Below are 11,817 nucleotides of genomic sequence, written 5' to 3'. Positions count from 1 at the left end.
GCACGTTCACTCTATAGCCACTCTTGAAATTACAAGAGAGTTTTTGTTCAGCCTTCACAACTAATGTTAAGTGTTTGCAGCTAAGCAGGAAACACTGATAAACTTACCTGGGCTTTACGGGGTTACATTATGAACTCAGATGAGACTCAGCAAAAAGCTAAGTATGGATATTTTTAAAATCTGAGTCAACTGATGCTTTTGTGGCAAAACCATATGAAATTTTATTTCTGCATGAGCTGATGCAAAGACAGCGTGAGTTTCACTTGGAAATACTGGGTTCATTTGAACCTGAAATTGAAGGACTTTTTCAAAGGGTAACATGAACCCCTAGGACAGTGGTTCTCAACCTCTTTACATTATGGGCTGCATATGCAGCTGTTTATGCGTTATGTGGCCCGCATCCTCACAATATATGTACACTGTACTACCTTATTCCTGGGGGAATTCTGCAAGACTGCATGCCCGCAGGACCCACACCCCCTCCCTCCTCCCGGGCCTGAAATCCTGTGCTTCTCTGCAGAAAACAGCAGGGAAGCAAAGGGAAGCCACACGGCTTGGGGGGCGGGGGGCACGACGGCGGGCACAGTTTTTTGGGGAGGATTCCTCCCCGCAAACAGAGGCGAGACATGGGGGGCACACTGGGTTATGTACCACTCCTCTTCCTCTCATTTCTGCAAGTGCAAAGCTGCCCCACCGAAGTAGACTGTGTGTGGACTATGCAGCTGAATGCCGCCTCCTGGTCCGAGTGCCAGTTATGCTCCCCTTCTATGTGCTGGGAGCCTTCCTGTTTTCTGTGCGACAGTGAGTGCCAACGGTGAGGCTGGATAAGGAAGAGCAGGGAAATGAGGGAAGTGGGCTAGGGGGTGGGGGGAAGAGGCAGTGGGAAGGAAGGGGATGGAATAGGACAGGGGGAGGGGAATGTGGGAGGGAGGGGAGAGGGATGGGGCAGTGGGAGAGGGGGATGAGATGGGAAAGAAAAGGGGAATCACGGGGGGAAGCAGAAGTCAGGCATGTGGCATCCCCTCAGCAGCAGCTGGGCTCCCCCATTAAGCAGGACCATCAAACCCTTACCCTGACAAGCCCTACCCCCTTACAATTGGCCCCCCCTGGATGAGCTCCCACACCCAGACCCCCATGCCACTGAGCCCTAACCAGTTGCACCTGGACCCCTCCCCATCAAGCCCCACTCTCCCAGCACCCAGACTCCCCCCCTGCTGAGCCCCTACACCCACCTGGATCCCCTGCAGAGTCCCATTGCCCCTGTACCTGGAACCACCCAACGAACCCCTGTACATCCAGATCTCCCACTGAGACGTCCACACTCAGATTGCCCCACACAGAAACCTCTCACCCCACACCTGGATCTCCCCCCACACACTAAGCCCCTCCACACTTGGCTCCTGCTGGGCTGAGCCTGCCCACCCACAGAGGGGTAGGGCCCCTGGGTGTTTCTGGGGCAGGCCCAGCCCTTGCACTGTGTCAGGGTGAGGTGCAGCCTCACTGCTGAGTCCCTGTACTAGGGGAAGTAGGGGCTTCAGGATGATCTTCCTCCTCAATGCAGCCAGTGGCCTGTGCTCCCCACTGCCATGCTGGAACCACATTTATTTATTAACAAATGCAATTTGCAGAATTTTAAAATATTGTGCGCATAATTTTTAATTTTTTTTTGGTGCAGAATTCCCTCAGGAATACTGTATGGCCCTGAGGATGTCACATGAGCCATAGGTTGAGAAACACTGCCATAGGGATTAGAAATGGAAAAGTGCTCAGCTCTACCCAGAACCTCTGAGACTGTCTACCTAACCTAATTTTACTCTTGCCTAGTCACTTAATCCCACAATGCAAAGCAATAAAAGAGACCCAAATCTGGAAGTTATCTGGCTGATTACTAAAGTGGTCATATGCTAGTCTCCAGCCAATTTCTCCTAGACTGAGAAGGCTGGCCACCTGATTCATGGAAATACAATGGCAAAAGTTTTACTTAAAAAAATCCACACAGTGTTTCAGGGGGAAATCATAGACATTTTGTTCTCCCCCTACTTTCTGACCGACAGCCAGACTTCGGACTGATGTTGTACTGTTCAAATTCCATCTTTCAGAGAATTCTAAAGCACCTATCACCTAGCTGGCAAAATGTTGGTAACTTTGTTTCTCTCCTAAATGCTGTTGTATTTGGTACACGATTATAACCATGTATTTCAGTGGGCAGGAAGTGATTGCTCCTATACACTGACTTAGTATTTCTGAAGCACTCTGGATGAAAGATACTATGTAAGTATGAAGAAAAGGAGTACTTGTGGCACTTTAGAGACTAACAGATTTATTTGAACATAAGCTATGAGGTATTGTTATTTTTGCCTTTGAAGTAAAATAGTTATGATGAAAAAGTGCCATTGATATGAGTGAGTTTAGTGAAGTCCTCGAGTGTAGTACATTGGATTATCAATATAATCGTTTTTAAAGGTTTGATAAATGAGAGTTCAGGTGATATAAAATGGGAATACCACCCCCTTGCCTCACAGGAACATTGTGTTATCTATGGTATGTGTATGACCCTGCATCATTGCAGTATTAGAGTGCATCTCATTCTTTAGGGTATTTTCCCGCATACCACCAGGGAAATACATTTTACAGATGGGCAAGACACAGTCAATGGAGCAACTCCCATGTTAAAGTTAAGCTGGTCAGAGCAGGTACCATGTCTATAGTCTCTCTGTAAAGCACCAGGCACATCTATGATCCTATAGTATAAAACAATAAAATGTATGCAATCATTTCTGTTTATTCATGTTTGTTATCTTCAGGCCATTTCTCAAACATTTACAACCTCAGCAGCTATTGAATAAACCATTTTAATTTTCCAGAAGATGAGACTCAAGATGGAATGTAAACAATTTAAAACAACAGACATTTTCAATATATTCAAATACTAGGAAAAGACAATGCTACTTGAGTTCCTTTAAGCTGTTCATAGTTACCATAAACTTCTTTGTATGACAGTCACATTATACTTTGGAAGCTGTGCATTGCATGCAGTGATTTCTTTATGAAGTCATTAGATGCAAAATCACATTAAGGTCTCAAAGTTGTTCACTAAGATAAACTGCATGTTGTAATATATTTAGCACATAAGAATGCAAATCAAGGAATAGATAGAAGATAATCAGAAGTTCAACTGGAATATCGTGAACCCTTATAGCTGCACTTCCCTGATGGCCCAATCACTTTCTAATTACATTTAAAAAAATTAATTCCTACCTCTTATGGTTGCCAAGATAATCTATTTTGACCTGATGCAGCACTTTCTTCAGATAGCTGAAAATAACACCGGGGAAAGAGGTGTGAACTGATGCCAATCAGCGCATTGAACTGTTAACTCTGAAACCTAATGGCAACAGATAAAATAACATTAACTATTTGGCGGATAGTAATTTTGACAGAAATGTCCAGTGACTGAGTTTGAGTAGCTTGCCATCCCTCTGTCTACCCTTCTCAGCCCCAAACTGACCTTGGGATATCACATATTCCCAGGCCTGGAAGCCACTGAATGTTGCTAACTTATAGGGCAGGCCAGCTAAATGTGAAAAATCAGGACTTTGGGGGGGGGGGCACAGGGGATTATAGTTATGTATATAAAACAAAGCCCCTAATATCTGGAGGGTCCTGATGACATCCAGAGGTTCAATCACCCTACTAGCTTGGATGAAGGGATTTTCCCAGGCCTCCTCCTGAGTATACAGGAGGATTACAGAGGTTGTGACTAGGAGAAGGCTGGCAAACTGTGACTCTCCTTTAGAAGAGTGCAATAACCCCTTTCCTGCCCCGACAAATGAGTGAGCCCTTGTCTCATGGAAACTCACCCAGCGGAGTCCTTCGCCGACATGGGGAGAGGTCTACCCCACGCCTTCCTGAAACAGGGTGCCTACAGGAGGGAGATTCTGTCCCGAGGGTGGTGGTGCTGCCCGGATCCCACGTCCAGAGACACCCCCACCCCCTTCCTTGGGTGGGGTGAGAGGGGCCTCGCCCCACTCGCAAACTATCCCCGCCCCCACCCGGCTGCCCGGGATGGGGCGTTTGTGCCCCTCCGCCCCCTTTGCCTCGCCCAGGGCGTGCGGCTCAGCCCGGCACACCGACCGGCCCCCGGGTATAAAAGCCCTGGCGCGCAGCCTGCCCCCTCCCCTGCGCTAGGCTTACCCCGGGGCGGCCATGTACGCGCTGCTCAGCGCCTGGCTCCGCTGCCTCCTCTGTCTGCTGCTGCCCGGGAGGGCGGCGGACGGGGAGCGCTGGCCCGGCCCCCCGGCTCCCCGCGAAGGTAGGCGGGGGCCGGCCGCCCAAGAGCAGGAGGGGTCTGGAGCTGGGGGCGCCGCCGCGGCGCTGCCTGGCTCAGAGGCGCGGCGGGAGGAGAAGGCGGCGGCGGCTGCAGGCAGCCCAGCTGCATCGCTGCTCGCTAGACTCCGCCGGCTCTGGCGGGCTCTGCCCTGGCACCGGCCGCCGACGCCCCCTTCACACCCGAGCCTCATGGCCGAGCTGCCGCCAGGGAGCCCCCAGGGCCCCGATCCGGAGCAGCCCGGGGTCGTCAGCCGGAGCGCGGAGCCGCTGGAGGACGGGCCCGGTGGCGCTCCGAGCCCGGTCGGAGAGGCAGGCGCGGGGGAGCCGGGGAGCGGCCCAGTGCGGATCCGAGTGGCCATCCCGGCGGAGGAGGAGGAGGACGGCGGAGCCCCGGGTCTGAGCCTGCTGGGCGGGGGCAGCTGTAGCGAGGATGACTCCGGCAGATATGGGAAATCTAGGTACAGCGCGGCCCCGGGACGTGAGCGGCGCCCGGCCCGGCCCCCGGCTCGGCTGCTGTGCTGGGGAGCCCCGGACAAGCGGGGGCAGTTAGTGCCTACCTAGGGGGACCCCTCCCGCCGACCGCGCTGCGCCCCGCGGGGCCCTGCGGCTGGGGGAGCTGCCCCGCCCCGCGGGGTGTTAGACGCGGGCGGGGGCTGCCTGGTGCCGAGCGCCGTAGGAGACTGGTGTTCGCCCCGCGATGGGCCGGGGCGCTGCAAGGGGGTGGCCAGCGCCTGATGCAATGAGGGCTCGGGAGTAGCCGCTGGTCCAATCGGGAACTTGGTGTAACTCGGGATGGACGTCGCATCAGGCAGCGGCTGCCCCCGCCCCCCGAGAGACACGCGCATTGCTGGAGACGTGTCTGGCAGGGCGCCGTCTGCGGGAGGCTTGCCTGGGGGCTGAGGCGAGGGAGGGATCCCCTGCTAATCTGGCACTTCGACGGGGAGGGGGCTGGACTGGCGGGTCGGGTTTACTAGCGCTGGAAACCCGAGGTAGGGGAGGAGCCGCGGGCAGTGGCTGGAGGAGGTGGTGACCTCCCCCGTCCCCCCGCAGAGGTGCTGGGGTCTCCTTTCAGCTCTTTAACTCCCACTGTGATGACCTTGTCTGAACCCTGGGGGAGAGATTTCCATGCAAAACCACTATGGAAAAGCCAAACGTCTCCGAAGGAGCAGCCAGGGGCCAGATTGCACTTCCCAGCTCTCTGGGTCAATCAGAGCAATGTAGGGCTGGGAGGGACCTGGAGAGGTCAGTTAATCCAGCCTCCTGCAGAGGCAGGACCTAGTAAACCCAGACCATCTTTAACAGGTGTTTGTCCAACCTGTTGTAAAAACTTCTAGTGATGGGGATTCCACAACTTTCATTGGAGTTTAACTGCCCTTATTGAATCCTAGAAATGCAGCCTGCCCTCCTGCTGGCTGGCAAAATCTCTGTTGTGGGGCTCTTCAGTGACTTAAAGAATGGGGGGAGGGGGAGAATCATGCACAAGTTTGGAAACTGTGGACCCAAATGATCCTTTGCTAATATATAGCAATGTGTTAATAGAGAGGGCAAATACATTTCTTTGCTGGGGAAGTTATTGGACACCAGAAGGGTGAAATACCCCTGGCCATGACTCTCCATCCTCTCCCTCCTGCAGTACTCACATAGCAAACCTCTCATATAAATCATGGATTAGGTATTTCCTTCTGAGTTGGAGGCTTTGTTAATCTGATTGGGTGGGTGATGTTTACATGGCAGAGTTCACCCAGGGTTGGAGGAGAAAGGAGGATTAGAACCAATCCAGTCCTTAATGTTGCCTCAAAACACTAGAGCTACATGGTGTGGTGCTGAGATTGGAAGCTATTTCCAGAATTGTTCATTAGCACAATTAGTTTGTGTCAGTCTCCTTCTGGAGTGTGATGCAGTGGCCACTCTCAACAAGGAGTTACCCTAGAAATAAATGAATCAAAGGCCTCAAAACAGCTCAGTCCAATGGCTTTACTTCAGATGAAATGGGGCACTGCTGCCAGGTGGAGCACCGGATGCACTTAGTAAAACTCTCTCCTTTGGAAATTAGAAGGGCTTCTGTCTGCTACTCGTTTCTTGTCCTGACATTAAATCTTCTGTAATCATGAAGAGTTAGGTAGATGAACTGCTTGTAGGCACAGTAATCTTCCTGTATTGTGGCTATAATGATCTTTTGAGGATTGCTCAAAAGAATGGAATAATGTAAAGAGTGCAGGATGCACTTTTCTATACTGACCATCAAACTGCTTTTGGGAAGTATCGTCTGTGCAGATTTTATTATAGATGGTAGAGAGGTCTATGGAGTTAACTGTGACCAGTTAACATGACTGACTTGGGACTAAATGGTGGTTAAGTAGTATAACTGTTTCCGTTAAGGATGTGAGGTTTTTTTATTGATAGTTCCACTAGTACACCTAGTGTGGAAACAGTTATACTAGTATAAAAGTGCTTCATACCAATGTAGCTTATTGTTCCCTTACAGGAATAAGCCATACCAGTATAACTCTGTGCACATAAGGGGGCTGAGCTGGTCTGGTTAAACACAAGTTTTGTTTGTAGACAATAACACTAATTTTTTCAGGATAGACAATGCCGTTGTGGTTGTGGGCAAGGTCTGTGGGTATATCTTATGCTGTGTGTGTGTTTAAAAAAAAAGTGTTTACTTTGATTTAGCTGGTTGTAAGACTACAAACTTGCCTTGTCTGCACTAGGGTTTTACAATGTGTTAGCTACCACATTGTAAAAACATTTCCCCTAGTATAGATGAGGCCTGTGTGAGTTAGAGGCTAATCCAATTAATCATGGGTGGAAGAAATATGTTGTCATTATTCCCTTACATGCCACCACTACTACACTTGATGTGTAAGAGAAGACTACATGTTGCAGCTATAACTCCAAGTTAGTAGGTTGCCATTTCCAGTTTGGTATTTGTCATTATAGTGTGTGTGTGTGTATATATATATACACACACACACACATAAAATAATATATAGTATGGGATCAATTATTTAGCTAAAATGCCAACTTGTTAATGATGTAAATACACATAGACTTGTTTAATAAAAATATACAAATAGAGTGAGCAGTATTAAAATGATTTGCACCTGTTACAGGTTCAATTGTGAGACTTCTTAATCTTAATGGAACTGTTGGGCTCTGCTTTGCAATGAAACCCAGACTAGTCCTTCGCTCAGTTCACCTTAGGGTCTATGTGAGTGGAAAGACAAATACACTGTGGGAAGATGGCAGTGGTGAAAAGTTGGTGTTTACAGGGAGGCCTATACCGTGCCAAAAACAGGCAAGGAAATGCTGTGGGCCAGAGGGACACCATAAGAGCTCTGACAACTTAAAATTCATAACTGACTAAGACCTGGTTTAAACCACTCTTTTATCAGTATAACTTTTGGTTAAGGAGGGAATGGGGGATATTATAACCAATATAGTTATACTGCTACAGCCCCTCAGTGTGAATGCATTTATACTGGTATAATCATATCCAAGTTCAGGGATTGTGCAACTTTACTGCTTAACTATACCAGTATAGTTAAAGTTGTTTTGTTGTTGACCCCCCTAATGAAGTATGCTGTGCAATGACAAAAGAGAGAGGAATGGAGTGAAAAGGGGAATTGAGGCTCGTTTGATGCCAGGAAAGATGCAAAAAGCAGAAAGCTTTGGATTTGAATGAAGGATAACTTTTGCACTAGGAGTGATGCCTAATCAGAAATGGTATGTTGAATTATAAGACTTGATATTTCTTTAGAAGTAGAAACACAGTAATCAGATTACTGGTTAGTTATTTCTGAGCACTGGTTTGTAATCTTGTTAGAGATTTGCTTCTACCCATTAAAATGCTATAATCTAGGATTACCACTTAGCTATTTAACTTGTGTAGAGAAAGATACCTCTCTCATAAACAAAACATAATTTAAATAGAACTAATTTAATAACTCAGCAATCAACACACAAATTTTGTGTGTGCTTTTTGGTAATACAATTGAAAGCTTCTGACCACTTTTAACTGACGGCAAAATATTAACCACTTTAAATATGTACATTGACATTCGTTCCCCTCAATGCTTTATAATTATGGTAACTTGATAGTTATTAAATACATATTTAATTTTCGATTTAATAATTGATTATGGGGGACAGAATGGCTTAAAGAGACAGTCAAACCAAAATATTTCTCTTTGAATTTTTTATCTACTTTTGTTAATGGCAACACTCAAAATTACTATAAACTGAAAGGCAACTGCTCTCTGCTCTAAATCCCTGTCTTTTAGTTTGTTCATTTGATAGACTAGAAAGTCAGTTTACTGTTTGTGTGAAACACTTTAAAAAAAAATAATAATAATAAAAGTTGGCCAAGGACCACAGACAGGTTTAGTACCTGAAATCTAGTTACTTTTAAGTTAAAATTATTTTCAAGTTGACTTTAACTTCATATTGTATTTCTATTTCTAGGATGAATAGAAAGACCCCTTTAAAATACAAAGGAATACTCAAGTGTAAAAGCTGTTTGACATGAAGTTCCATCTAATATGCTAAAGGAAATTGAAGACAGTATAGATAAGCACTCAAAAATCAGGACATCCATAAGCTATGGCTGAGCCCATTCCTTGTGCTGATTTCTATAGTCTTTAATTGCAATATCACACTCTCAATTATAGTACAATACAGAGGTACACCCTCTCTGAGAACTCCAACCATGTAAGTGTTCTGGGTCTGCAGTTTACCTTTTCAAAGGGGGCACATGATAGACGTAACAACACAGATTGCACAAGATTCCAAAAAAAATATTGCTCTTTAACAGCAGAAGAAATGCACAGATCTGTACAAAATTAGAAACCCTACATTAATTTCCCTGTGTCTGTTTTCTCTCCATTCTGGAGCTTTCCTGGGGCTGGTGTCCCATTGTTGCTGCAGCCTCTACTTTGACTTTTCCTGCAATCTTAGGTCAGCTTGCTTTCTCTGAGCTTGGCCCTGCAACTAAATCACTGCCACCCATGAAAATATGCCCATCTCCTCTTCTCCTTCCCAAAGGTTCCTGTGAGTTCTTTTTAAACGTTTATGCCATGGATGCTACAGCAGCACAATTGCAGCACTGTAGTGGTCCCACTGTAGGACCATGGCATAAAGGCTTCCTATATGGACATAAGTTGAGTTTCTATCACTGTAGATCTAGGTAATCCATCTCCCTGAGCTGCACTAGCTGGGCTGATGGACAAATTCTTCCATTGACTTAGCTGTATCTACACAGCAGTTAGGTCAGCTTAACTACAGTACACAGGAGGGTGAATTTTTCATTGCCCCAGAGTGATGTAGCTATGTCAATCTAAATTAAGTGTAGAGCGGGCTTTTGCCTTGTTTGGGAACTTTACACTCTCCAAGTGCCAGCACCCTGCAGATGTGTAAGAAGAAATAGTTTCTCCCAGCCTCAGCTAACCCATTGTCATTCAGGTGTTTCCACTGAGTTCTAATGACCCCCATTGTATCTTGTTTGGGAGGGACATGCAACAAGCCTTGTGGGCCTATGGTGGATACACTTAGGCCTGTTCTAAACTTAAGTTAGGTTAACATAGCTATGCTGGTCAGAGGGTGTGAAAACTCCAAACCCTGACTGACAAACTTATGCCAACCTAGCCCCTGGTGTAGCTGCAGCTGTGCTGATGGAAGCATGCTTCCGTTGATGTAGCTACCATTTTTCAAGAAAGTTGTGTTCCTGCACTGATAGAAAAACCCCTTCCATCAGTGTAGGCTGCATCTATGCTATGAGGTTATGCCAGTTTTGCTACAGGGACGTAGCTATGCCAGTATAGGTCCTGTAGCATAGACATACCCATAGACTGAAGCATTGCATGATATAGCAGTTTTCCTAAGAACAACTTCACAATATCAACCAGAATCATAAATTCTATAGACATTCTCCAAATCATTACAACACTTTCAGTTTGCAATTTGAGACTCTTGTAATGTAGCAGCTGAAAACCAATTTCCTCTAGGTCAAGGCAGCGAACACCTCATTGCGGTCTATTTCCAGGCAAATTGCAGTATTCAATCCTCAGCTATTTTGGCTTATGGGTAGTTTTAAAAAGTTACACAAATATTTTTCTGATGTTTCCCCTCCCCTTCACAAAAACAGCTTTATTTGGTTTTGACCAAATTTAAAAATGTTGGGGCACAGACTAAGACTGGAAATGTTTTGTGATGATATGACTGTCTGAAATAGTGCTTTAGAAAGGAAATTTTGCAACTTGCAAGGTGGTAATTAGTGCTGCTCCCACTACTTGGAGCCCAATCCTGAATCCATTTAAATTTATACCAAACTCCTGTTGTCTTCAGTGAGTAGGGCAGTGGAACCCCAGTTCAGTGCTTTTGATTTTGCTTTTATCATACAAAGCTTATTACTGTAGTGCAGAGTCACTTTCAAATGAGATTTCATTGAGGTTTGTCAAAAGGTTAGAATGTATCCAAACAGCTTAATATATTGATAATCTTATCAGCTTTGATATCCAGAGGACACATTCTGCCCACAGTGCACAGATGAATTTGGTTTCCTGTATGAGTAATCTCCAGATGAGTCACAACCTAAATAAGTTGTTTTTCAGTCTGCCCAAGCAGCTTTGACAGTCAAATCCTTTATAAAAGATATCCAAAGAAAGAGAAACACTTAATGCAAGTTGTAGACAATATACATCTATTAAGACGCTTGTTTCTCACAAAAAATCCTCGTGTCCTTCTAAGATTGATTCCTGAACACCTTTTAATATTAATTTCTTTTTTTATGGTATTATGAAAATGGTGATTTCTTCAGGTTATGATCACCAGAGCTAGAGCAAGTGCAGAAAGCTGGTTGTAAATAGAAATGACAATGTTCAGTATTTTATAGAAAATTTTAGCTAAAATTTTTTTAAAAACTTAATGTGCCAAGTGAAACAGTCTTGTCAAACAGAATTGAAAAGGTGAATGGTGTTTGAGGTGGGTAGAACTAGCAATGCAGTATAGCTCAGACCAATGCATCAGGAGATGAGGTATCCTGCTTCTGGCATATATCTAATACTTGAGGGGAAAAAGTAAAATAGGACCAGCTAGGATGAATTCAGTGTTTTAATATTGTGGGGGTGGTACTGACCTTTGTAAATGAAAAGGTTTTCTCTGAAGCATGAAGCTCTTCCTGGATTTTCTTCCCACATTAATCTTAACTCAGTAGTTGCAAATGTCCATGCTAATAAAATCACTTCAAAAAACCTTGATAGCTGTATGTTTTGTACTTAAATTTCCCGTTAAAACAATTCCATAGTGGTAGCTAAGTGAAGATATGGATAGAGTTAAAAATCCATATTCTAATTAGATTAAATAACTTTCTTTATCTTTAGTGACATAGCAAAGTGAGAAATAGTCAATTATTTAGACTGGGATGCTAATAAGTCTTCCTTTCCATCCCCCTCTGATGCCCCTATCTAAAAGTAACTGTACTACAAGTTA

General features: G+C 45.5%; 2 protein-coding genes across 3 annotated transcripts in view; one reads left to right on the top strand and one right to left on the bottom strand.

Annotated features, from left to right (window-relative positions):
* Positions 1-2,766: 2,766 nt before the first annotated feature.
* The window catches only part of MAPDA (N6-Methyl-AMP deaminase), a 103,805-nt gene continuing 94,754 nt past the window's right edge, over positions 2,767-11,817 (bottom strand). For both annotated transcript variants that reach the window (XR_012153978.2, XR_012153981.2), the window contains 2 exons: positions 4,195-10,969; positions 2,767-3,385 (listed from right to left, as the gene is read on the bottom strand). The gene's annotated coding sequence lies outside the window, so the exon portion shown is untranslated. The remainder of the gene's footprint in view (positions 3,386-4,194; positions 10,970-11,817) is intronic.
* LARP6 (La ribonucleoprotein 6, translational regulator) overlaps positions 4,179-11,817 on the top strand; it is a 14,018-nt gene continuing 6,379 nt past the window's right edge. The window contains exon 1 of the mRNA XM_073303710.1: positions 4,179-4,787. Coding sequence (XP_073159811.1) covers positions 4,207-4,787 — 581 coding nt within the window. The 5' untranslated portion in view covers positions 4,179-4,206. The remainder of the gene's footprint in view (positions 4,788-11,817) is intronic.

The sequence above is a fragment of the Lepidochelys kempii genome, chromosome 10 (assembly GCF_965140285.1).
Source record: "Lepidochelys kempii isolate rLepKem1 chromosome 10, rLepKem1.hap1, whole genome shotgun sequence".
NCBI classification, from domain to species: Eukaryota; Metazoa; Chordata; order Testudines; family Cheloniidae; genus Lepidochelys; species Lepidochelys kempii.
The sequence above is the reverse complement of the archived record's forward strand: the minus strand, read 5'-3'. Positions and strand labels throughout refer to the sequence as shown.